Genomic DNA, 26,545 nt, shown 5'->3' on the forward strand with positions numbered 1-26,545 from the left:
CTGACAGGCACCAGGGTAAGCCCTGCTGAGTGTGCCAGTGTGGCAGCCCCTCAAGACTCTCCCAAGGACATCAGTCACAGCCCCTGCCTTTTCCTGCTAGCCAAGGCCATTTCCCTGTCTTCTCCTACAGCAGCATCCCCTCCATAGCTGCACTCAAGAAACATCTCTGGTGTACTTGTGATTTCCCTGGTGCTACTGTGGGTGGGCAAAGTGAGGCAGGGAACTGACACTGTCTTGGAGGGGCATTCACAGCACTGTGGGCACTCAGCAGAAAGGAGAAACGTAGCACTTCCTTAGCCAGTGGATAGAAAGGAGAGGTTTGTATTTATAAACTAAGGAGGAAATGGATGCCACAAGCCCCCGTGGCTTTAGGAGTCAAAATCTATGGGAAGTGAATGTCTTTCAGCATCATTAAGAACCACACTGAAAAGCCAGGTCTGTGCCTGTCTGCCTGTCTCAGGCTCTTGGGTTATGACCCAATCACCTTCAGGGACCATCCTGGACTCCTCCTGACACCTCTGAGCAGGGCCGTATAGCAGAGAGAGGTGGAGGCACAGGTCCTGCCTGGACCCAGCGTTAAGAGGTGGGGAAGGGTGAGACATCCCACACAGCTGAGAAATGACTCTGCTGCACCAGGCAGTAGGTGGGATGGGGAGGAGGACCTGTGGTTTGCTGTTTGCTGCTGTGGCAGGGGATCAGCCTCCTGTTACCTGCCCATGCCCCAAGACAGCTGCTGCTCCTGCTGCCTCTGCAGCTTTCCCAACTCCTGTAGGTGACCTGGCATTGGCTCTGCCTGTCATGCAAGCAGCTTAACTCCTTCGGTGCTGGCCATGTGCAAGCTGGAGAGCCTGCCAAGAAAACTCAGGTGTCTCCTCCCCGCACTTCACCCTGTTGCTATCTGCAAAGTGAATGTACAGCGTAACACATGCTCCCTGTCTGCTGACCATCTGCTGGGGCGGTGGGTCTCTCTGCGGCACGGAGTACCCCTGAGCTGCAGCGCAGGACAGGGAAGGAGGCAGCATATGGCTGGATAAGTGAGGGAAGGAACACCAGTGCCCTTGCCTGTGGCTGGTCCTGGCCCTGGGGGGTGGGTGCAGGTGCTGCACCCATCCTGCACAGATCAGTATCTTTACGACCTGCACCAGGAAGAAAGACCAATTCCCCACTCTGGCAGCTCCTCTTAGGAGGAACTTTTCTCTCCGGGATGCTGCAGAGAAAGTGATATGAAAGAGGGGCGGGGGACAAAACAATATGACACTTACCCATTTACCATCCCAGTGGCTGTCACCAACGGGTAAATGGGCGGGGGGGACCGCTAGTAAAAGGATGCAGGAGCATCTGGGAGGGATGCTAACACCACAGACCTGGGGGCGGGGGGGGGGGGGGGGGGGGGGGAGGGGAGGAGTCCTCACTGATGAACTATGGAGCCAAAGCTCCTGCTAGGGCCAGCTGTGAAAATATTAGCCACAGTCCTGCCTGGCTCCTGCTCCTCACTCACACCTTCTCCACCCTGTTAATTATTACAAGGGAAGCGATGAAGGCCAATGTGCACCAAAGTTCAGTGTGAGAAAGAAAATCAACATTTCATTCGCAGCCATGAGCCAGCCGACCCCTGCCACCATGGAGTTGCCCACGCTCCCGGAGGACACGGCAGTGGCATTTGGAGTGGCAGACATCATTGTCGTGGTTTTTTACTTTGTCTTTGTCCTTACTGTCGGGATATGGGTGAGTACTTGAGGTGACTGGGTTTAGGTCTGCCTCAGGTGAAGAGCCTTTGATCCTCCCTGGACCCCTCTTGGGTACAAAGGTGTTTGCCTGCAAAGGGCATCCTCGGCACACACCATTGTCCGAGGGCCTATTGAGCAAGTTTGGGGGTGACAGTGGTCTTCCTGTGAGCTCTCACACCCATCCCCACATGGGGATAACTAAGGGATCATTCCCCGGAGGTTGTTCTAGGGCTGATACCTACCTCCTGTGCTGCAAACTACTCTCAAACCAGGGTGTGGGCAGGCAGGGGGCAAAAGAAAAGCCAGGGTTGGAGTGGAGAAGACTGAAATGGGACTTTAAAAGGCTTTGGAAAGATTGTTGCTAATTATCTGTTCATGTTGCTTTGTGAAGGCTTCTTTCATAAAGACCTATGGTGCTGTGGTTGGCTGAAGTGTTCTTTCTTTCACGGTTGGTGCATTCAAGAAGAAGTCATTAAATAGGTACAGCAGCTTCTTTCCAAAGCTGGACTATCAGAAACCTACACAGAGAGGCAGAAGCAATGGGTGAAGTCTGGCATACTTAACAGATACAAAAAAAAATTTTGGAGCTGATGCTGAGACCAGGCATTCAGGCTTCTCCTGCCTTGGTTGCAGTGCTAGTCGCTGGTCTGAGTGCTGCCACATGCATAGGCATGTTGCAGCAAACCATTTTATTATGGTCCCTGACTGCAAGCTCCTGGTTGCAGGAAGCACAGTCAGTTTTAGTCTCATTAGAGGGGCTTGCTGGCCTATGGACATCTTATTGCTCTTGAAAGCCTTGCAGTTCTCATGCAGTTCCTAGATGGGGCTGTGTGATGTGGCCATACAAGTGTGGGGCTGCCGGAAATCCTGAACTCACAGCAGTAGGAAGCAGCAAGGCAGCAGGAGCTGCAGCAGGGCATTGCCAGCCATCCTGGAGTGCACCTGCATGTCATGCCCAAATTCAGTCCTTGATGGCATCCCATGGGATACAAGGTTGTTCTCTGATTCTCACCCCTGTGCCATGTTCTCTTTTATTTGGCTCCGAAGGAATCTGTTAGGGTTGCTGGACAGTGAGGAGGTAAGTGCTTCCTCTTAATGCATACCTTCATCAGAAGGTGGGCAGCCTTTCTTGGAGCTGCAAACACATATCTTCACATGGCTGAGAGCAGACAAACCCCTATATTTCTCAAAATCGGATGCCTTTCACAGGAGCCCCGCTTCAGCCTGTATCAGAGCCATGCACTACCTGGCTGCGCTGCTCTGAGTAAGGCGAGCCAGATGACTGCGGTAACACCCAAGGAAGTAGGACTAGGGTGGTACAAGAGGTTGCTGACGGGGTGTTTCAAGGCTGCTGGGATGGGCATTGTGTCTGACTTGGGGGTGTGTGGGTGGAGGAAAACACTTTTCTTTTTCCTGTGCTTCCAGTCATCAATACGAGCACGCCGGGGGACCATTGGAGGCTATTTCCTCGCGGGACGATCCATGACTTGGTGGCCTGTGAGTGAAATGCATCCCTCTGTTTCTCATGGTTGGAAAGCAATTCCAGATCTAAGGAGGGCAGGGCTAGTGAGGGGACCCAGTCCATGCATGTTTTGACTGTAGTCTTGAGATAAAGAGGATCCACCAGGAATGGGCTAAAGCATGAAGCTGCTGGGCCAAAAAGATAGTTCAGCATCTTCCGTTTTTTTCAACTTTCAATTTCTCTGCTAAAGTCAGCAATAACAATGTTCACATTGGTGGAAGCGAGGCAGTGCTGACTGCCTAGCTGAGTTTGAAACTCTGGCCCCAACTCACCAAAGATACTGTTGTCCCCAAGCCAAGAGAGTCTTAAGTAATCTAGGAATGTGTTATCCAGTAAAAGAGCATTTAGAGATTGAAGAAAAAATAATCCCAAAGGCCAGGACTTTTTGAGCCCTTGCTATTTAAAGTTGAGATTATTGACTAATGATGTAAAGGACATAAACTTCAAACCACCGAAGTATAAATCTTCACTATGAAGAAAAAGAAAATCTATTGACGGTGCCTTTTCTCGGGAATGAAAGGTACGTATAAAGATAATTTAAAGTTTGAAAGAAATAAAAATGCCACAGGAATAAAGATCCTTCTCAGCCAATGCCAGACTCTAGCACCATATATCTCTCCAGTGAGTCGTGGGTAACGGAATGCACTTCTTAACCAAAACACTATATTTTTAATTTTTTTTCCTTTGGATGTACATTGCCCATAAATTCACTAGGCTAGATTTTCAACTTCTTCCATCAGAGACTCATACACCTCTCTAAAATCTGTTAGTTCTTAAATGTTCTTTATTATTCTGTCTCAGCCAAGCGACATTTAATGGAAAAGCTTAGCTTGATGGTTTTCTCTAATTAGAAGAGGGAAAATTAAAAGATACTAAAATGGAACGTTTTTTTCCCCAAAATAATTATTTTTTTAAAAAAATTTCTCATTTCTTTTGGCTCCAACCACATGTAGCCACAGAGTCTGTTGGGTACAGGTTGGCTTTTGGCTCTCATTACTTACCATTCAAAGCAATCTCTAATGCTATTCACTTTTCGGTTTTGTTTGTCAGACAGCTAATTCCACCTCTGCAGCAGTCCTGCAGGCTCAGCTCCTCATGGCCTTCGCTTTGAGTACATGACTGGCTTACATGTTTTTGGATTTGGAATTTTTTTTTTTTTTACAGGGGTGACAGATTTCTATTGTGTGTTAGACAGCCTCAACTAAACCCTGATATTACATTGCTGCTCCTGTGCAATGTATCTTCTGTATTTCCGTGTCTGATATCAGGAAAACTGTTTACATTTTTTGAGAGCAAAAGTCCCCACCTCAGCTGCAAATTCATGTAGCAGCAGCCAGCTCTCTAATCAAGAGTTTTCTTAGAGAAGAAGGCAGAGCTGTTGGCAGGAATCAGTGTGGGTGTTAATGCCATATTAATGTTTTACCTTGCTCAGAGGTGAGAAGCAGATCAAATGCCATCATTCCTTGTTTCACATGTAGCAGTACTAAGGAGAGAAAATCTCCTCATAGGCAACGTGGCTAAAAGCAGACTTCCTCTAGAGACAAAAGGGCTAGACTTGTCCTTTGGGAAGGTGGTGAGGCTTTATGCTAAATAAAAGTAGTGATAAAGTCAGATAGTCTTTGCCCTGTTTAAAGCGCCTTGGAGCTTGAATTCTTCCAATTGGGGTGTCAATAAGTTGTGGTAGGAACAGCCTACCATGCACATAGCCTAGAGTTAAAGTTAACCTGAGGCATTAGCATTTTCCAGCCTACTGCAGAGCTGAATACCTTTGAACCTATGTGTAGACACTAAATGCAAAAGGTCTGCATGTTTCTAACATCCCTGCTACAGTTCAGAAATTTCCTCCCTTAGGAGAGGCTCCAAGAAAGCACTCCTGTTGCCATAGCTGTGTAAACAACCACATGCATGTTCAGTGCAAGACTTAAAACAGGCTGGGCTGGCAGCAAAACATGGAGAGGTAGAGCAAGGTTCAGCAAGGTTGGAGAAGGCGTGTTGCTGGCTGAGTAACAAGGGAATGGAGAAATCCATCACATTTCATGGACACTGAGGTATCTGTGGCTGCCACCAGAGTTCCCTCACTGCGCTGTACTCCCCATAACAGGTGTGCATCTCAGGAGAACCATTAACAAAGTGAACCCTGATGCTGAGATTAATCTTTGCATTGGAGTAGGGGCAGCGGAAGGGAGCAGACATACTTGCTTTAAAACATAAAAACATAGTTTTCTTTGAAAGGAGAATGAAAACCCAATTTGTTATTAGCACCCAGCTACCTACCTGCAAGCTGACGAGGAAAGACAGTGTCTGGGGAAAATGCTTGGGCTGATAGAGAAGGTGACTTTCTGTTTTTTGTGCCTGTGTGATGTGTTTCAGATTGGAGCATCCCTGATGTCGAGCAACGTGGGCAGTGGTTTATTTATTGGCCTGGCAGGCACTGGAGCAGCTGGAGGCCTTGCTGTTGGGGGCTTTGAGTGGAATGTAAGAGTCAGTTAAGTTGTCAACTAAGATGTCACTGTTTACAAAGGGACCGGGCGGTTTTCTTTAAAATCGGATGCTAAAAGTATCAGCAACTACAAGTTCTCAAGTCTCAGGAGAGAAGCTTCCAGACATTCAGACAGCCTTAAAAACATGAGTTCTTTATTATAGTTTAAGTGGAATCCACTAAAATTATTAGCTCTTTGACCTTCCCAGAAGCACATGGCCGTATTTTTAAACTTTAGTCTGCTCTCATGAAGGTTAAAATAATGAATGCTGAAAAGGTACTTGGATAATCACAGCATTCTGGGTACAAAGAATTTGAAAAAAAAGCAGCACGTGCTCCTAAATTCAGTGTAAAGCCATGAGAATTGGCAACACTGCATTCACCTGTCAGCTGCCAAAATGTGACATCTCTGGGGTGAACATCTGGGTGTGAAGGCAGGTCTCATTCTGCCCTATTGAAATGGCCTGGAAAATTGCCACTGACACCACACAGAGCATGAAAACCAGGCCCTTTGTGTGTGATGCTAATGAAATTTCTCAGCTGCAATGATGAGGAGAGAGATTAGTGCCAGCTTCACAATAAACATCACTCACCTAACTCTAAATCTCTTCTCTGTATCAGCAGAGACTGCTAATAGTGCCGGATACTCACCATGCAGAGGCAGGGCCCACCAAAAGCTCTTTCCTGGGATATCTATTCATGCCACTGTTTTGTTTTGTTTTGTTTTTTTCTAAACCATTAAGATCACCTTTAAGTCCCTTGTGAAGAAACCAGAGCCTGTGTTCAGTCTGGTGCATGTAGGTCATACCAATATCACTGTACTTTAAGTAAATCTCTTCAAGTCGTTTTAGAAGCCCACGAAGACAAGATTGTGTGTCAGTGCAAATCTAACTTCACGAGTTTAGATTCTTTTCTTTCAGATTGGAAAGGGACCTTAGATATGCCATTACTCTCTCCCTTTGTCATGGGACATCACTCAGCTGCAGGGATCATATGAGCATTTTTACCTAAGCCAGTCTCTGCCACTACAGGAGCCATGGCTGTTCTCCTCAATCACTCACAATCTCTTCTCATAGGGTTCAGCTTAATTTTTGATAACTTAAATAACTAATCAAAGCAAAAGCTAGACCAACATCAGGTACTTGGATGAAAGGTAATGGCCTGAGAGAGCCAGGAAGTGAGGTTTGATAATCCAATGGCTTTTGTGTTCAAGATCTCCTGTTTGGGTTTTTGCTGAGTTTCAGAGAAGAAATACCTAATGGGAGATGCCTTTACACCTTCCAAAAAGCCCTTCACCTGTGGCAAAGCAATTGAACTGCCCCTTTATCTACCAGCAATAGAAGAACATCTGTGTCAGCCTGCAAGGAGAACATCCCGGCAGAGTCTTGCTGTTGCTTATTTTTATGCTCTGCAGGGACAGTCTGCTGCCTCAGCCTCATCACTTGCTAATCAAGCAACAAACAGATGCTCCCATCCTTCTCTGAATCACTTAACTCTTCACTGCCACAGCATCAGTGGTTTCAAAGGCCTCCAATACACCACCCTTCAGACATCCAGAGCAACAGAATATACCATCTTGCCCAAAAGACCAGGAGATGGAACAGGATGGGCCACCTATGACAGAGAGACACAGGGCTTAGGAGGATAACTTCAAAACCTTCTAATTGTATTGTAATAAATCCTCCTCATCTCATCTGATCAGGGAGAAAAAGTCAGACTGCTTCCCAAATACATTGCAAGGCACTGTACCTTTCTGTTTTCTTAGGATGTTCACTGAAAGAACAGTGTCCACAGAAAGAAAGGATGTTCCATGTGTTGAAACTTGTGCCTTTATTTTCTCTGTCTCCTTAACAGGCTACCTGGGCACTTCTGGCTCTCGGCTGGATATTTGTGCCTGTTTACATCGCAGCAGGAGTGATCACCATGCCTGAATACCTGCAGAAGAGATTTGGAGGGCAGAGGATACAAATCTACATGTCCTTGCTGTCCCTTATTCTCTATATATTCACCAAGATATCCGTATGTATCCAACTGAACACAACCCTTGTGTCTAGGGCAGGGGTAGGTCATCCTGGTACAGTGCAGGGCTGCTCAGAGATAACTCAGATGTCCTTGAAAGGACCAGCTCAGCTACCAGAAACAGTAGCAGTGTGTTAGTGTGCTGCTTCCCTCAAGTAAATACCTGCCTCTGTATTGATCACAGAGATCTGTCCTAAGAGACAAAGCCCTCATTAAACAGCAATGCACAGCGAGAACTTTATAGGGATATGGCAGCTAATTACTAAACAGTGTAAGTACCATAAGACATCTGCCTGCTTTTCCTCTTCTATCAGACCAAATCTTAGGCAATATAGACAGAGGAACTGCAACATTACCCTATCTGAGGATCTGGCTGGACGCATCTTGTAGATGTGACATTCTCTTAAATTATCATAAACATGCTGTTATTGTTGTAGCTGAGTTTTCAGCTTTAGGTATGTTATGGCTATTCCTCTCTTTCTGTTGCTTGTGTTGTATAAAAATGGTATGGTAAAAAGGAGGTAGCTTCTGGCTTAAGACAAAACTCAGCATCTTTCCTGAATTGCTTGTAGCATTGTACCCTGCTGGTAGCCAAAAAGCAATGTAAAATGCTGGGTATTTCCCTTCATTTAAATGCTATTAATAAAGAGGCAGAACTTACACTCAGAGATTTGCTAAGAGCTACCTGTGTCCTTGGAGGGAGAGGACTGTATTTCAGAGTCCATTACAGAGACTGAAAATGTCAGTCCTCTGTCTCCAGCTGATTGTCACATGGCCAGTCAAGCCAGTTTTCACTTGACCCTACTGAAGTATTTAGATGTCAAATTGCCTTGGAAAACATTGACTGGAGATGAGGCACCCCTGTGCCTTTTGCAGATGGCTTCAGGGTCCTTCTCCCAGGTTTATTATGTCTCAGGTGCTGGGAAGTGCATTAAGAGGAGTTCCAGGCTGGGACTATGGGACAGATTTCCTCCTCTAATGGCCAGCTCTTGGTCATGTCACCCATTGCTCTCACCACTGCCTCCAGGAGCTTTGCTCTGTGGGATTGAAGCATTGCCCAGGATGACGTCTTGCAAAGAGGCATTTGAAGCTTCTTTACCCATGAGGGGTAAATGAAAGATCTCTCCTGCAACAGCACCACAATGTGCACAGCTAGTCAATGTACATGGTGAAAACAGACCAGTCTTTCAAAATGACCTTCAGCAGAGCAGTATTTGCCAATGCCTTTCGGAGCAGGACCCTGGCCTCAGTCATTGCTGTTTCATCTCAGTGGTTTTTTCTCTGTGCAGCTAATTCACGCATGGCTGACGGATGTGGCTGGTGGAGTTTATGGGCATGACAGGTGCTTTCTATTAAGCGATGCTATTGTTTGTGGAGAGCTCATTTAGCAGCTGGCTGGACAGCAGGCAGTTGGTTACAAGAAGGATTTTTCTCCCTGTGCTTTTTGCCCAAACATAAGTTAGCAGCTAGGGCATTGAGGAGTCTTCCCTGCTTGCAAAGAAAAACAGAGATCTCAATAAACAGTGTTGTCAAAGGACTGATCCTGCATGCTACAGAGATGTTTGTATTTCCTGCTGGGAAGTCAAAAACCAGAAGACACAGTAGCTCCTGTGGTGTACTGACAGTGTTGGTCTTGTCTCAGGGTTGCAGAGGTCAGGAGTTGCACTGGGTGCTTGCTTTTAAGGTCCTTATTTCAGGCACGGCAAATAGAAATCTTGCCCTATCATCCCTTCTGTCTCTCTTGTCAAATGACTCTACCTGTATCTCACCCCATACCAGATTTGCAGGTGTCCTTCAAATTGATTTCCCAACATACATATCTCCCATATCACCTTCTGCATTTGAATGATGTTATCTGCGTATATGCCAGGTTTTGCCCAGTTTCACTCTCTCTGTCAGTAGGTCTAAACAAAACAAAGCCGATGGGGGTTTCTGTATTTCTAGTGAGGTCCTCAGCAGGTATAACCTGTTTTTCTGCAGTCATTCCAGTATGCTGAACTCCATGAATAGAAAAACAAGCTGTTGACCTTTTCAGATAAGTAAATCATGGCACAAGACATCAGTGATTCTTTAGGGGTCTTTCAAGCAGGAGTGTCTCCTGGCCACTAGGCCACCAAGTTGTAGTCTTGGGAAGAACCTGGCCGCTGCTATTTGCCCCCCCTTTCTCTCCTGTGTCTGCCTGTGGATATATGGTCTCCTTCTCCCCAAAGATGTCTTCACAGCCAGCAAAAGGTGTGACAATTTCCACCAATACCCCTCTCTACCAGTGAGGATTACATGCCATGAAGGCTGCCTGTAAGGTAGTCTTTATTTTGATGACTTTTAGTCCTTGGCATAGGACCTTGACTTTTACCTTCCTGCTGCCCAAACTTCCAGATGCTAAGAGCTCTGACCTAAAGGAAAGATTTTCCTTACACCCAGAACAAGAAAGTTCACAGCCAACAGCCCCATGGTCTCCTCTTCTGCTTCACCTTCGTGGTGTCCTCTCTCATCAGTGCTTTCAGCCGCAGAGGGCTGCAGGCTGCTTTATTAGATTTCACTCGCACAAAGCACTACTAATGCCAGACTGCCCTTGGGTTTTTTTTTTGTTCCAGACAGACATTTTTTCCGGAGCATTGTTCATCCAAATCTCTTTGGGCTGGAACCTCTACTTGTCCACTGTGGTCTTGCTAGCAGTGACTGCTGTCTACACCATCGCTGGTAAATAGCTAATTTTAAAAGAAACATAAGTTGGACCCCAGGATATAAATTTCCCCTTTCCTCCATAGAGGAAAGCATTCAGGTCCTGGCTGAGGGAGAGATTGCCCTTGTTGCTGGCAGTACCTGCCCCATCACTCCCAGCTGTTGGAGACGTCTGGATATTCCCCTCTCCCCTCCTGGCCCAAGGGAAACTGGTATGGGGGGAACATCGCTGTTTCCTAGAGAATTTTCTAACACTACAGAAGGCTCCCAGCTCCCTCTGTGCAAATAGCTACCATTGCCCACATTTGCTCTTTTTTTTTTTCTCTTTTTGCAATGTTAGCATCTTTAGGTATTAAGATGCCAAACTGCCTTCAAGTCCTGTCATGGATGTGGACAAGCCTTTTAGGCCGTTTCTCACAGAAGGGTTTGTGACAGCTATAGGCTCCTGGGGGCCAGTTCAGTGCCAGCTTCTCCCAATGGGTCTGTCTGGAAATCACAGGGCTGGGGCCAAGGCAAACCTTTTTCCAGGTGAGGTACCTGTTTCATTGTACATAGCGATGCATTCTGCCTGTTGTCTCTGGTTCTCCTGACAGGTGGTTTAACAGCTGTGATATACACAGATGCACTGCAGACCCTGATCATGGTGCTGGGAGCTTTGGTCCTCATGTTCATAGGTAAGGGGAACCTGCAAGGGCATCATACAATAATTTAACAGTCTTGAGGTCATTAGACCTTAGCAGGGTACCTCACTCTTTCATGTGTAGTGCAGAAATGAGTTTTAACCACTCACAGGAGTAGTACCAGCACAACTCAATTCATCAAGTCGTCAGACTTGCTTCATCCTTTGCACTAACTGTGCATGGAGGTGAGGTTCTGGATAACTTCACCTTGCTGGTTTGGGTTTACCTGGAGTTGCCAAAGAGGTTGGAACATTGCATTTCCAGAGCCAAATCCAGCTCTCATTATGCTTATGTAAATTCAGAGTAATTCTGCTGAGTTTCCCTGTTGACTTTGGGAGTTACTGTGGATTCATCTGGGTGTAGCTGAGCATTACAGAAAAATAAAAAAGCAACAAGGAACTGTCCATTGTAAGTCTTCGCTTTAAGCCTTCTTGGCAAACATAAAAATAGATATATCCTGTTTCATGTCATACCACCTTGCCTCAGCTCTCGGAGGGTATGTGTGCAAAGACTAGATGCTGAGGACATTGTGGAGATTAGGATCATGGAGATTTTCCTGCATTGATCCTCTTCCAGGGTGCATTGTTAAAACCTCAAGGAGTCTGGGCAAAATCCAGCCGACTCTTGTAAAAACCTTGACTGCCAAAAGCGAGGGTGGAATGAAAAGGAAGGAGATGAGAGGAAGATAGGAGAAAAGAAAAGTAATCATGAGACTCAGATAAGGAAATAACTTTGCGGGGAGCACCAGACCTTAAATCACTTGCATTTTCTTTTCAGGATTTGAAAAAGTTGGCTGGTATGAAGGACTTCAGGAGAAATACAGTACAGCAATACCGAAGATCATTGTCCCAAACACAACCTGTCACCTCCCACGTGCAGATGCCTTTCATTTGTTCAGGGATCCAGTCACAGGAGACATTCCTTGGCCTGGCCTTATATTTGGCCTGTCTGTGCTAGCTCTTTGGTGCTGGTGCACTGACCAGGTAAAGAAAGTCTTTCCCAATCCAGGCAAACCACCACATTGTTATTTCCAGTTCACTCCTTTGTGGCTCTGTGAGCTGAAACATGACTGTATGCCACTGTGCAGGAGTTACTACCTTTTTACTAGTCTAGACCAGAGTATCTCACTCCCTTCACCTTCTCAGCAAGCTGCTGAGAAGGTGCACTTCTTAGGGCAGAGAGAGCAGGTCATCTTCTCCCATCTTTATCCCACTGTGGGCTGGTCAGTACTGGGTGTCTTCATGCAATTAGCGTGACAAGGATATGAAAATGTGGATCTGGAGCTGCCTCTGCAGTGATCTTGTGTAGACCTCCAGACAAGCCATTCACATTCCCAGAGGTCTCATATTTCTTATACCTTTCCAAGCTAGAAACAAGGAAAACTGTATTTGTTTCTCAAGAGATGGTGCTTCTGTGCTTTAAGATGGGATAACGATGAAAACCCACCACTGAACTTTTAACAAAACACCTACAGTCTGCTTCATTCCTTGTCTCTTGCTGCTGTACAGATGCTGTCTCCAGTCCTCAAGGTGGCTTCATTTCAGTCAAGGGCGAAATTATTCCTGTAAAGGAAATTTCCACGCTGCCCTCTCCTATAGCCTGTGTACTGAGCTCTGAGCAGTAGCAGCAGCCTGCAGTCAACCGAGATGGGAAAGTTGCCATTGGCATGCAAAACACTCTAGGATCCTGATGGATGAAAGTCATCCATGAGAACGAGAGACAGAGAGAGAGGATGGATCCTGCTCTCTCTGTAGTGTTTCTGTTTTACACTACTCCCTTTCTGCACTGATTGCAGGTGATAGTCCAGAGGTCTCTCTCTGCCAAGAACCTCTCCCATGCCAAAGGTGGATCAGTGCTGGGAGGATATCTGAAAATCTTCCCTATGTTTTTCATTGTCATGCCAGGAATGATCAGCAGAGCTCTTTACCCAGGTAAGCCTTCCCATGTTCCTTGCCACAGGACTTTATACCTGCCATGACCACTAATCCCACATAGGTCCACCAACTTTTACACCTCAGAAACTGCTGTCCTGCAGGCATACGTGTGGAGGCTCCTGTTGCACAATGTTGTTCCCATGCATTTCCTCCACCTCTAGTACTCCCACAGTGGCAGAAGTCACTGGGAGTCTCCATATTTTGCCATTGGGAGCATATAGGTCCATGCTGTGGACATTGCATGCATCTGTCTGCCTGCAGGAAGTCAGTGAGATGAAATACATGGAGCACTGAGGTTGTCCTTGAGGTCCTATAGATCACTTTCATTAGGTATTTGGTGAGAGTTTTAACAACCTACCACTCAGAGTCATTCAATTCCTGGTGGATTATGCAAAACAGCCCTCTTTTGTGAAAGAGCAAGCGTTCCCCTCCTGTTGTCTCCCACAGAGCTCTCATTGCTTGTTTCTCCAGAGCATACCACTTCCTGGAAAGAACACCCTGGTTAGGAAGAAGGTGTCTCTCTCCCAAGATTTCCTCAAACAGGAGTAAGTCAGCCTGCAACATCCTTGGCAACCCAGCTGACAGGTTCATGGAAACAATCCAATTCCCACAAATGACAAATCATCAAGGATTACAATTATGCAATATCCAGGAGAGTTATATCTGTACCATGAACAGAATTGCAAAATGTCTTCTCAAAGTTTCACCTTTATTTTATGATGTAAAATGTTCTTTAGCTCCATTCATTCTAGCTGTGTTCCAGCTGCACCTCCGAATCTATACGAAACTGCACAAGGCATCAAGATTTGCCCCCTTGAATTAAACAACCTGTGGCTCAACAGGGTTTACACTGGCTTCCTATTTTCCTGTCTTCTACAGATGAAGTGGGCTGCGTGGACCCAGACATCTGTAAAAAGGTCTGTGGAGCTGCGGTGGGTTGTTCCAACATTGCCTACCCCAAACTTGTGATAGAACTCCTGCCTGATGGTGAGAAACCTTTACATTTGTGGAGGTGGGCTTGAGCCATGCTCTGCATGGGGGAATCAGACTGCCGTTATCCATCCTAAGGATGAGGAAATCTTACTGCAGTTACCAGACATAGGGCTGAAAAAACAGTGCTGAGAGGCCAAAGATCTAGTCCTGATTTTCCTTCCCTTTTTTGCTCCCCCAGGGCTCCGGGGTTTGATGATTGCTGTGATGATGGCAGCCTTGATGAGTTCCCTCACCTCCATTTTCAACAGCAGCAGCACTCTCTTCGTTATAGACATCTGGCAGCGGATCCGCAGAAAGGCTTCAGAGCAGGAGCTGATGGTTGTGGGCAGGTCCTCACTTTCTGTCTCGTTGCTCTCATCATCTGTTTTGAGGGCAGCATTTACATTCTTCAGTCTAGACTCACTGATAAAAATCTGGTACCTAAAATATAGAGCAGGAATGCAGCCTGGGAAAAAGCATTGCATTTTGCAGCTTCATCTTAGATAGACCTGGTCAAAGAGAAACATTTAGTGTATCACTGAGCTAGGTAGATCATTGCCTCTCCTCTAAACTTAGCTTAAATACTGCCTTAAATGTAACTTTTAAAAAAGCCAAAGTTTCTCTGGAGTCACTGTCACAGGAGGTCTTTAAGAACATGTTATTTTTGCATCAGATAGGAGTGATGCATCGCAGTTACTCATTTTTCAGGGAAAAGTGCAGAAAGCTGGGCCTCCCAGCTCTCTATCTCTGTGACAAGTTATAGTGCCCTTTGCGAGCAAGCTTTGGTACTGCATTATATGAGGGGCCTATAAAGTTCTCCTAATAGCAGAATTTAAGATGTGTTCTGCTTGTTTGTGGTGCTTTTCCTCTCCAGTCATGAGCATTAATTTCTAAACTTTGCTGTGAGGTGGTTGAAGGCTGCAGGCAATCTCATACTCCATGACTGTAGTGAGAGGGGAAGTACCTCTTGTTCAGCAATATGGAGAAACCTCTGTAACATACAGGGCAAAGATGAAGGAGGGTTATGGTGTGCACCTGGGACACCAGAAGCGATTTTAATAAGCAGCAAATGAGTTGGAATTTGGCAAAGGCACGAGACTGAGCATGCTTGAAAAGGTGGTAGAAAGATTGCATCCACAAGCTTCCTGCTCCCTTTCACTCTCATTCAAGAGGCAGTCCTCTGAAGAACATGTCACTCTCTAGGACACACTAGGTCGAAGGGCTTGCACTGATCCAGCTCACAATGGGAGCCACCATGTCCTTGTGGATCCCTCATATATGCTGACTGGCAAGTTCTAGCTTAGCTCTCTCTGAAACCTGTGGACTTAGCTTTGGGAATTGGTTGTATTGACCTTACAAAAGAGAACAATTTTCTCTTTTCCTGTGTACATAGGGAAAGGTTCTTCTTGAGAGTGACCTGTGGATTTTTTCTTAGGAAACTCTGAGAGCAATTGCAAGTGCGTTTTGCTGCAAAACTTCATTTTCAGGTGGACTCCATCACCTGCAGAACTAATACAATTTTGCCTCCGTCTTCCAGAGTCTTTATCCTCATACTTGTAGTCATCAGTATTCTCTGGATCCCAATCATTCAATCAGCCAACAGCGGCAAGCTCTTTGACTACATTCAGTCCGTAACCAGCTATCTAGCCCCACCGATCACAGCTCTCTTCATCTTGTCAGTCTTCTGCAAGAGGATTAATGAGCCTGTAAGTGGAGTGTCAACAACCAATTGATATACATACTTAATAACTCTCCCCTCAGTACCTAGCCTTTGAGACTCTTTAAGCTCAAAGCCAGTCCAGCTAAAGTATTACAGTTAGACAGCCTTTTCCTGGCATGCATTAATGGATCTTAGCCCAGTCTCTAGTGTATGTGTGTTTGCTTCCAAGAAACCACTGCAAGTGGTACTTCTTAGCAGTCTTATTTGAAAGCACAAAAGGCAAAGTTGTTACGCACTTTAGGGACGATGTGTCAAAGTCTAGTTGGAGGCATGTTGTTAGGAGGAGACTTGCATTGTCTGTGCTGTCTGTTCCATGTTCAAGGGCAAAAAGAGAAAATGAGGATTTTTAACTGAAAACATCCTCCTTTGATGCATGTCAGTGTGGGGGTTTCCATCAGGCATAAAAGGTCATAGTCTAAGAAAGAAAAGAAAAAAGACAAGAGAAAAGAAAAGAAAAGAAAAGAAAAGAAAAGAAAAGAAAAGAAAAGAAAAGAAAAGAAAAGAAAAGAAAAGAAAAGAAAAGAAAAGAAAAGAAAAGAAAAGAAAAGAAAAGAAAAGAAAAGAAAAGAAAAGAAAAGAAAAGAAAAGAAAAGAAAAGAAAAGAGAAAAAGTCACATGCAGTGACCTTTTCTTTATGTTTGCCTTTTCTCAGGGTGCTTTCTGGGGCCTCATGGTTGGGCTAGCTGTTGGTCTTGTTCGGATGATCATTGAGTTTATTTATAGCACACCGTCTTGTGGTGAGGAGGACAGAAGACCAGCTGTGCTAAAGGACTTGCACTACCTCTACTTTGCTCTCATCCTCTGTGTCCTCACTGCGATTGTCATCGTCCTTATTAGTCTCTGCACCCCACCGATCCCTGAAGAAAAGGTAAGTGACTTGCAGTGGCACCCTTTTCTCAGAGCCCCTGTTTTATTTCAAAAAATCTCTGAAATCTCTCCGCTTTTCCTCCCATGGTTACGAAATGGTGTGTAATGCATATGCTGCAAAGAAGCCCTTGCTCCCCAGCTTTCTATTCCCCAGGATGCATAGTGTTAATGCTTCCTGAGGCACTGAGTGCTTCAAATTGAGTGTGAGTTCCCATGCTGTGCCTAGAGCTGGGCAGACACCACAGCCCATCATAACTGGAATAGAAAGAAAAGAATAAGGGGAAGGAGATGAAATCCTATTACAGAGCACTGCTGAGGAGGAATTAAATATATCTAATTGTAGCATCTACCCTGTTTCAGCAGAGCCAGCATCAATCTTGCAGGCAAACAAGATTAATATCTTTTGCAACATGGGCATTTAGGAAAATAACATTTAGTCCCAATGTGATCTCAATTACATTTAATATCTTTGAGTCAGGCACAACTTTCTTTTACTTAACACATTAAAATGGTGCAGAGTTGGGAGGCTTTATATAATAAAACCTTAAAGCAACTCTTCCCAGTCCCAAATTTTAAAGCAGCTGTCAATATAACAAAACTGCCATCTACCTCCAAACAAAGGTTACTGGATAGATTTAAAAGACCTATTTTTTTTTTCCTGTCTAACTGCGTGAGGAAATGAGGGTGATGCCATCATAGCATTTTCTATCTGTTGCTTCCTCATAACTAGTAAAGTATTAACCAGTTCCATCAATGTTTGATTGAATGTTAGTGGTGTCAAAGATACCCTGCTCCTAAAGATTAAATGAAAGCAGGTGCTCAGATAGATGAGAGGGAGAGAGAAAGAGAGAGACTGTCTTTGTGTCTGCTTTGAGATAAAGTCTCAGCTTTTATTAGCTATCAGAGGATCCGCATGGGAGAGAGAAATACTGGCAAGGAGGCACCATTAGTTCTGCTGCTTACGTTGTTCACTACTGCTCAGGGGTGGCCAGATGGTTGCCAGCAATTAATTACTGTGGTTTAATGAGTTCCCACTCATCATCTGACCTGTGATAACTAAACATGTGCAGTGCTCCCTGCCCACAGCAATAGCAAGATAAAATGCATTAACATAGCCCTGGCAAGTAGTGAACATCATACCAACAGTTCAGGAAATGAAGAAACTGGCCACAGCATCTACAGTCTGACCTCCAAGATATAAAAACATTTAAAGCACATTTTAAGAGGGGGAATTCAGAATGAAGACCTACTATAATAGCATCAGGGAAAGAGAGGTTATGATCATGAGAGATTCCTTAGAGCAGACTTTCGGTAGAAATAGGTGAATTTATAGTGCTGTAATTAAAGGACCTTATTTAACATATTCATTAAAGAGCCAATGCTCAGAAAAGGTGAATTCAGACTGGAAGCAGTCCAGGGAGGAAAGCCAGCTGGATGGTCAGGGAGGATAGGATTTTGTCTGAAACAGCTGTGTGCAGTTGTCCCAGAGGAACAAAGGACAAGGGGCGGTGGCTGGTCCCCCAGGTACATCTGGAGAGCCAAGGAGGGAGGAGAGCTTCCTAAAGGACAGTGCTGGCCATGAACAAACATAGGCTGGGGTTTTTTTGGGGGGGGGGTTTCTAAAGAGGGATATTCTGGATAACCTTTTGGTAGGCTGTGGACCCCACATAATGGTGAGCTCAGTGCTTGGCCTCTGTATAAGAGATTCTGTTGAAGAATATGAGTAAGAATTAATTACACTGCCTGTGGCAATGAGAAGCTGGATACAGAGACCCACAGAAATCATCATCTGATGATGATGACCATCCATATCCCACGTATTCCCCCACGCTCAATATCTTCCCACCACAAGGAAAATGAGATGAGCTGCCAGGCATTTTGTGCCACTAAGTTGTAGCTAGTTCCCTCTTCCCATAGCTTGGTAAGAATGGGAGAGTCTGCCCCTATTTAGTTTTAGTCTGATTTCCATTCAGTTTTAGTCTGATTTCCATTCAGTTTCTACTATTTATCCCCAATTTCAACAGGAAATGTCTGACCTTGTTCCTCAGAGAACAGCTAAAGTGAAGGCATGGGTTTTAAGCTGAGGTATGTGCCAACATTGCTGGTTTGCTTCCTGTCTGGCATGAATCTGATTGGGCAGCATTACACCCAACATTTTTCATTTTTCCTGTCAGACTCACCCCAACTTTTGCCTAGACATGAGCACAAGTGTATGTTTGGACCATCACTCTTGGTGGATGCTTTCTCATGGTGTCCTGCAAGCAGGGTTTGTCTCCTCATCTCAAGTTAGTCTGTGGCTGTGCTGAGATGGCTCAAGGAGAGGAGGGTTTTGGGAAGCAAGGGCAAGTGGTAGAAATCAGGATGGACATGTCAGACTTCAACCCTCTGGGTAGAAACTACCACATGAACTTTGTGTTTGGCCACTAGCGACCTCAGGTTGCTGGATTTTGGCATGCAAGTGGGCAAACCTGTGGTGAAGAGCCTGTATGTCCCCATGATACTGGCTGAGAGGGGGAGGGTGGTAGTGAGTGTCCTCGCTGAGGGTGTCTGAAGCTCTGGTGCTTCCCAGTCCCATGTGTTGGTCAATTCACTTTAAGATCCTCAGATATTTCCCCCATAAAAATCGCATGGGGCTAGTTCTGCTAGCTCTTATCTGTGCTTTGAGATGTAATGATGAAAGACACCATATAAGAGCTAGGAATTATGCTGTTTATTTTGTCAAGCAAAAGGAAAAGAAAAGTAAGCCACCAAAGAAAAAGCCAAGGAAATATAGTGATAGATCATACTTCAGCAGATGTAAATCAGCATAGCTCTATTGCCTTCAAAGACCAGGAACAGCTGTTGAGCACAGTTATGCCGCTTCACACCAGCTGAGGATCTACACTGGACCACTTCAAATATTGAATCTCAATGCTTTTGAGATAGCAAATGGGCAAAAGCAGAAAAGAGATTTGTATCTGATGTGAGAGTGGTACAGCTAATATGCCTGGCTTTAAATGAATTACAATCCAAGAACTGCAAGCTGTAGCATTTTCTCCTGCTGTTTTGGACACTCTCCCATCCCTGTGGTGATTGATGCTGTGCTGGAAAACAAGTATGCAAGGAATTTGTTTGGTATGCTCCAGAGTTCATATGTCTTCATTGTAGGTAGTCCATATTGTGTCACGCTGTCCTTGAAAATCCTGCAAAAGAGCTTACAATTAAATTTGAGACTGTGAAGCTGAAACACAACTGTCAGGTGCCAGATGGCATTTTGGAACAGAAGGATTTATTCTGGTTTACAAACAACAAAAGAAAAGCTTTGCTGAGTTCTTGCAAACTCCCTTGTCCAAGGAGAATGTGAGAGTGAAAAGGGAGAGGAACAGCCCACAAACCATGAGTGCTACACAAGCAGGTCACCTGCCCAGGGGTCAGGGCTCACCCAGACAGGCTGATGGATTGACAATTTCACCTGATGTACTCTGAGGTCGGGGACGTTTTCCCTGTGTCTTAAGGGCTGGCTTCAGTGGCTCCTTTAGGTGCATAGCCTAGGAAGAGCACCAAGCCCGTTTTGACTGGCCTAAACCCACACCGTGCGCTCTGAGGTGCTGCAACTGAAGCTCCCACAGCATCATTTAGTGCACTGAGAGCAAAGCATGCTCAGCTCCTGTGGGAACCAGACACTCGTAGAGGAGCAAACTAAGGGGGGGACACAGGGCCACCCAAGCAGTGCCCATGCATGGCTCTGCAGTGGGGAGAAGAGCCACAGGGCTCCTTGGGACCCGCCAAGCAGCTACCCCCTGCTCCGCTGCCCTTGGACATGGTGGCCTCAGGCAGAATATCGAAGGTCCAAGTCAGTGTCAGCAGTTCTCCTTATTTATGTATTTGCTTGCTTTCTCCAGGCATGCAAAACATGTGCCATCATCGTCCCCCTGCCCCATCCCCATCCCTTCATGACTCTGTGCTAGGGAAGTGTAGCCAGCCCCGTCGTGGCCTCCACAGCCAGACGATGCTGCTGGTCTGCCCGGGAATGTGTCCTTCTCGTGATAGCAAAGAGGAGAAAGGGGGACATCAAGGAATTCAGCCAGCCAAAACTCACCACACGGGAGCTTGAAGCTGGAGCATTGGTATGATGCTTCACCGAGGAGCCCTCTAGGGTATTGCTTTGTTTTACCTGGCCATGGTCAAAGCACCAGCTCCTGGGTGGGTCAGTGGGCGATAAGCTTACCTGTGTGTCTGTGCTGCTTTCAACTGGGAATTGCTCCCATCTGGCAGAGTATGAGCCCCAGGTAAACTCCAGCCCTTGCAGATTTTGCTGCAATGTGAAGCAGCCATTCAGTGGCACATGGGAAGAGGAGGGAAAAGGAAAAAAAAAAAGGTTTTTAAATCCTTTTGTACCCTGAAACTTTGCTATGTTCCAGTGACATTTCCTGAGTGATTAAAAAAAAAAAAAGAATCCTTGAGAAAGATGAGGATCATCAAATCAAAGCAATTTAGCACATCGTGACAAGAAAGATTAGCCCTGCCCAGTGTTCATCTTGGTTGAAAATGATTTAAATAAAGCTATAAATCTTCTGGAAATTATGCAACACTTTGTGTCAGCTGGAAACTCTTGCCTAGATTTCTGTGTGTAAAATTCAAAAATTAAACTCACGTCACTTTGTAAGAAAGTGACCCATTTGAGACATTCATTTCCATACGGGTGGAGCAGGGAGGCAGCCGCTTGTCAGGCGAATGTGTGACTTTGCCTGACCTGTTGTCAGCACTGTGTCCTGGTCCCATCTTGGCGCTCCTCTGAAGCGCAGCCAGCAGGCTGGAGCAAGAGGGCACAGACCTGGGAAGCTGCATTTGAGTGGGATTGATAAGTGTGGTCCTCGCTGCTTGGCTTGGCCAGAGTTTGCAGAGGTTAGGAAGTGTCAATGCCACCAAGCTGCTTGGTGTGCCATGTCAGCCAAAGAAGCAGCAGGCCTGGCTTAGGTTCAAAGACCTGAGCCCCTGGGATGGTTAACCCCACCCCACAGCTGCAAAAGGCCCACTGTGAGATTTTCAAGATTAATGCCTCCTGTGCACTCCCTGTGTCCCAGGGAGAAGAAGACTTTCAGACTTGCCCTAGGATAAGAGTTTCAGACCTCCTCCTTTTGTAAAGCAAAGCACATTGCAGCCACAGCAGCCTGTCCAGGGCTGGTCGTCTTTCATGGCTTTCAATGGTTCTTTCACTGAAAGACTGCAGAGAGAGGTAATGTCTTGTATTGGCCCAATAGAGAAAATGGGAATTAAAAAAACAAAGAAAAAAAAGCCAAACCAACAAACAAACAAAAAAGAGAAAAGGCATTTTGAGGGGCAAGTCTTACAATGTGTGCCAGAGCTCTTTCTTTTTCTACTTGTAACTACACTTGTTGGTCTAACATATGGTATAATCCTCCCTGCAAATTGTGACTTGATATTCGCTGTCATGGCTCTGTCTGCCCATGTAGTTGCACTTCTTGAACGCATACTTGCAGTTGCAGAGTAGAGACACAATACTGCTATTTTTCCCACTAAGCCCGGAGATAAACTCATTTGGAAGGGCAGGCTACCTCTTTGATGTGAGCTTGTCCTAACTGTGGGGTTTACTGTTCACACTGGGTTTTCTTTTCCTATAATACAACAACTGAGATGAGACAGAAGTCTCTGCCCATGTCCCAGAGAAGGAGCTGCTCAAATACCATTGTTCCCATGGCTATAAACTGCATCATGCCCTTATGGCCACGTAACTGCATCGTGCCCCTGTGGCCGTATATCTGCATGCCAGCACGCAACTGATCTTTCTCCGCTGAGGGCACAATTGCTGTCTGTGATTGACTGTATCCAGAGAGGGTTATCTTAGCTTCCTCTTTTTTTTTTTTTTAATTTACTGTCCCCATTGGACAGCTGCCATTCTGGTCACAGAACATCATTATTTCATGTCAATCAAGTGAGCCTAGCAAATAGGAAGCTGCATCTTCAATGTCTACTGAAAGGTTACTCCTGGTAGAGAAAAGGATGGAACAGGTTAATTTAAAAAATAGAGGGAAAGAAACTAGATTAATTCACATTTTTTCTTGGCTTTTCAGCTCCAACTGGCTGGTACCAGCCTTCTTTTCCAGGGTGTGGGCACCTGTGCAGAAGGGAGGTGAGAGAAAATGGGGGAACAATATCGCCCCAGAACAGGTCTCTCAGGACCGTCTTGGATCTCTGCCCCTTGAAGAGGGAGATGACTGGCATGCCAGTTTGGGACTGGCAGGCAATAACCTGTTTGTTCTCTGTCCCACTTTGCAGCTCACTTGCCTAACGTGGTGGACAAGACACAGAAAAGCACCTGCCATTGACCTGAAAAATTACAAGAGTGAAGCAGCACAGATCAATCTAGCCAATGGAGAGAGTGACTTGATCGAAAGTGTAGATTCAGGCAATAAGGAGAAGGCAGGTAGGGTGGCTGTCTGTGAACAAAGCACGCTCATATGCATGCGAATGCGTGGCCAAGATCTCATGCAAGTCCCTCTAAAGCTCGTAAGAGGCCATCTGCTGCATTCACTGGAGCTGGGTTTGTATTTATGGGTATACCAGTTATAAGGATGTGACAAATGAAAGTGTTGCAGTTCTTGCTCCTCCCAACCTATCTTCTAGCATTTGTCTTCATGTCACAATCCTCTGAATGGCTCAGAAGAGATGCCATTCCTGAAAAAAATAAAAACCACCACTGAGTAAAATGTTTTTCCACCTCCTCCCTGGAACAAGTTATTTACCCATGCAAACTACCCCAGTCCAGTTCTGCCCAAGTCACAGTGTTATTTTAACACTTCAGGCCTGGACACTTAATGTTGTGCTGGACTCCTTAGGTGGGTGTTAATGGCCACTTACAAACATCCCTTGGGAGGGTGGAAGTCTGTGCTGCTGGTCACCCCATTGGCACTGTCCTTCTCAGCAAGATGCTCTTGAGGAGCTCCATAGCACTCCTGCAGGCATAATCAAAATTGCAGCTGCCACTAGCACTATGAAAGTCATGGCAGACTCTGTAATTTCAACTTTCAGCACAAAACAGTGGCAGCCCTTCCTCTCCTCATCATTGCCAGGAGCATGTATTGCAAAGGGGCACGTACTCCCTTGTGTATGTGCTAGAGATGCCTCCTCCTTAACCTGTGTGGGTTCTGCTGGCCCAAATCACCCAGTGATACTGTAACATACTATATCAAAATAGCATCACGGTCCAAAGGGACCATGAGACTCTGGGAGCAGATGTGCACTTCATGGATGTCCTAGAATCACAGAATGTTAGGCGTTGGAAGGGACCTTGAAAGACCATCCAGTCCAACCCCCCTGCCAGAGCAGGACCACATAGAGTAAGTCACACAGGAACGTGCCCAGGCAGGTTTTGAATGTCTCCAGAGAAGGAGACTCCACAACCTCCCTGGGCAGCCTGTTCCAGTGCTCTGTCACCCTCACAGTGAAAAAGTTTTCCCTTATGTTTATGTGGAACCTCCTGTGCTCCAGTTTGCACCCGTTGACCCTTGTCCTGTCATTGGACATCACTGAGAAGAGCCTGGCTCCATCCTCCTGACACTCACCCTTTATTTATAAACATTGATGAGGTCACCCCTCAGTCTCCTCTTCCCCAAGCTAAAGAGACCCAGCTCCCTCAGCCACCCCCAACATCAAGGATGTTCCACCCCCTTAATCATCTCTGTGGCTCTGCGCTGGACTCTTTCCAGCAGTTCCCTGTCCTTCTTGAACTGAGGGGCCTAGAACTGGACACAATATTCCAGATGTGGTCTCACCAGGGCAGAGTAGAGAGGGAGCAGAACCTCTCTCGACCTACTGGCCACACGCCTTCTAAGACACCCCAGGATGCCATTGGCCTTCTTGGCCACAAGGGCACATTGCTGGCTCATGGTCATCCTGCTGTCCACCAGGATCCCCAGGTCCCTTTCCCCTCCACTGCTCTCTAACACCTCAGTGTTAGGATAAATCTACAAGCCTCAGCTTTCTCATTTACATTATGCCAATAGGATCTTTCATCTTCCCTTAGGACATAAGCCGTAGTTAAAACTCAGCCGCAAACTGCTTAAATAGCTGTATGTACTACCAAGAGTATTTAATAAGAAGGAAGGCAAAAAGAGTTGAGTGAGCTTAAAGAGTTGTCAGCAGACAGAACAGTAGCAGGAGATGCTACATAGGCAAGTTCTTTTCAGAGTGGACAGAGGTTTATTCTGCAAATCCATTAAAAAAAAATTGCAGCTTTCTGGTTTTGACCTTCCAAGGTTACAGAACAGAAATCTCAGAAGAAAGGAACATACACAAGATTTCTTCATGCTTTCCTTTTGCTGGTCAGTCTAAAGGACACTGATACCAATTACAGCCAAGCTAAACAGAAGCAAACAATGAAAGAAATATCTTTTTTTTTTTTTTTTTTTTTTTTTCCCAATAGAGTAAGTTTGGGTTTAAGTTGAATGTAGCCATTCAGCATTATTTATTATTTCTTATCAATTCCTAATTCACTTAACTATATCAGATTTTTATAAACAAAAGTCTTGGTATTTTGGTAATTAGTAATGATGGGAAAGGAAATGCAAAACTCAGCAGCTGACAGTTTAATGAGGGTTGTGGGGTTTTTTTCCAGGTAACAACTTTTTCAAGGCCTTGTAGCATTCTGCATTTCAAAAAAATGTTATATTTGGAAAGAACAGCTAGTGAAACACACATGGCACAGGGCTGACAATTAAATCTCATACTTCACTCAGCATTTCATGTGTAATAAATAAGCCAGGATATCTCTAAATGGACCATCATGATCTCAGGAATTTGTGAAAGTGGATGGAAGAGGGATCAGGGAGGAGGAGGAGGAGGTCTGTTAATTAACTAATAAACAATTAGTGTTGAAATCAACCAACTGTAATCAGGCTGTGCTGTACATGGTTGAGGCAGAGTTTTCCCCTTCCCTTCCCTTCCCTTCCCTTCCCTTCCCTTCCCTTCCCTTCCCTTCCCTTCCCTTCCCTTCCCTTCCCTTCCCTTCCCTTCCCTTCCCTTCCCTTCCCTTCCCTTCCCTTCCCTTCCCTTCCCTTCCCTTCCCTTCCCTTCCCTTCCCTTCCCTTCCCTTCCCTTCCCTTCCCTTCCCTTCCCTTCCCTTCCCTTCCCTTCCCTTCCCTTCCCTTCCCTTCCCTTCCCTTCCCTTCCCTTCCCTTCCCTTCCCTTCCCTTCCCTTCCCTTCCCTTCCCTTCCCTTCCCTTCCCTTCCCTTCCCTTCCCTTCCCTTCCCTTCCCTTCCCTTCCCTTCCCTTCCCTTCCCTTCCCTTCCCTTCCCTTCCCTTCCCTTCCCTTCCCTTCCCTTCCCTTCCCTCCCCTTCCCTCCCCTCCCCTCATCTTGCATCTCTCATCCAAGGTTTAGCTCAAGCCCCACTGCAGGTTGGTCAATGCACCTTCAAACTAGTGGAAGGAGGAAGAGAAGAGTCCCAGCTAGATGATAACACCCTTTTTTTTGGTCCCTCTCTCGCAGCAGCCAAGCCTCCCTGCTGGAAAATGCTGTACTTGTGGTTCTGCGGTCTGTCCACCGGCCCCACGCCAACCCTGTCCCAGGAGGAGAGAGCTGCCCTGGAGCAGAGACTCACCAGCATCGAGGAAAAGCCCCTATGGAAGACTGTTTGCAATGTTAATGCTATTCTCCTGCTGAGCATTAACATCTTTCTGTGGGCTTATTTCAGTTGAGGTGGGGTCAGAGAGCATGTGGCTTTGGTTTCTCTCAGGGGTCCTCATCTTCATGTCTAAGCCAGAAGCATCGGGTGACAGAGACCCTGGTGATGGTCCCCAGAGGCGCCGGCAGGCCTTGGCACAGCCCTTCCCCAGAGGCACTCCTTGCTGGAAATGACTGTGGGGCTCGCTTTCTCCATAAGATAAGGTGTGACCAAGACTCAGCACTGGTCACATCTGGGATGTGTGGGACAGCATGCAGGTCA

The 26,545-nt window shown here is 45.9% G+C and overlaps 1 protein-coding gene across 3 annotated transcripts; it reads left to right on the forward strand.

The window, feature by feature from the left end:
- The first annotated feature begins 1,596 nt into the window (after window positions 1–1,596).
- On the forward strand, window positions 1,597–26,297 carry SLC5A9 (solute carrier family 5 member 9). Of its 3 annotated transcripts, none has more exons than XM_086462023.1 (14): window positions 1,597–1,725; window positions 3,153–3,224; window positions 5,620–5,724; window positions 7,583–7,747; window positions 10,342–10,447; window positions 11,023–11,103; window positions 11,887–12,092; window positions 12,905–13,040; window positions 13,923–14,030; window positions 14,215–14,365; window positions 15,553–15,721; window positions 16,388–16,603; window positions 22,879–23,031; window positions 26,097–26,297. In XM_086462023.1, exons 1-14 carry the CDS (start codon window positions 1,597–1,599, stop codon window positions 26,295–26,297), a joined length of 1,998 nt encoding a protein of 665 aa, XP_086318149.1. The 3 variants fall into 3 exon arrangements, with proteins under 3 accessions (XP_086318149.1, XP_086318148.1, XP_009948655.1); XM_086462022.1 differs by having other exon boundaries at window positions 22,879–23,026; window positions 26,089–26,297; XM_009950353.1 differs by having other exon boundaries at window positions 1,672–1,725; window positions 22,879–22,996; window positions 26,089–26,297.
- Window positions 26,298–26,545: the final 248 nt, after the last annotated feature.

The sequence above is a fragment of the Leptosomus discolor genome, chromosome 3 (genome assembly GCF_034619465.1).
Source record: "Leptosomus discolor isolate bLepDis1 chromosome 3, bLepDis1.hap2, whole genome shotgun sequence".
NCBI classification, from domain to species: domain Eukaryota; kingdom Metazoa; phylum Chordata; class Aves; order Leptosomiformes; family Leptosomidae; genus Leptosomus; species Leptosomus discolor.

Excerpts from the sequence above, each read along its gene's own strand:
- SLC5A9 (XM_086462022.1), top strand. The coding sequence starts at position 1,597 with ATGAGCCAGCCGACCCCTGCCACCATGGAGTTGCCCACGCTCCCGGAG. Across the intron at positions 11,104-11,886 it reads TTTGGTCCTCATGTTCATAG|GATTTGAAAAAGTTGGCTGG; the intron begins GTAAGGGGAACC and ends TTTTCTTTTCAG. Across the intron at positions 15,722-16,387 it reads GCAAGAGGATTAATGAGCCT|GGTGCTTTCTGGGGCCTCAT; the intron begins GTAAGTGGAGTG and ends GCCTTTTCTCAG.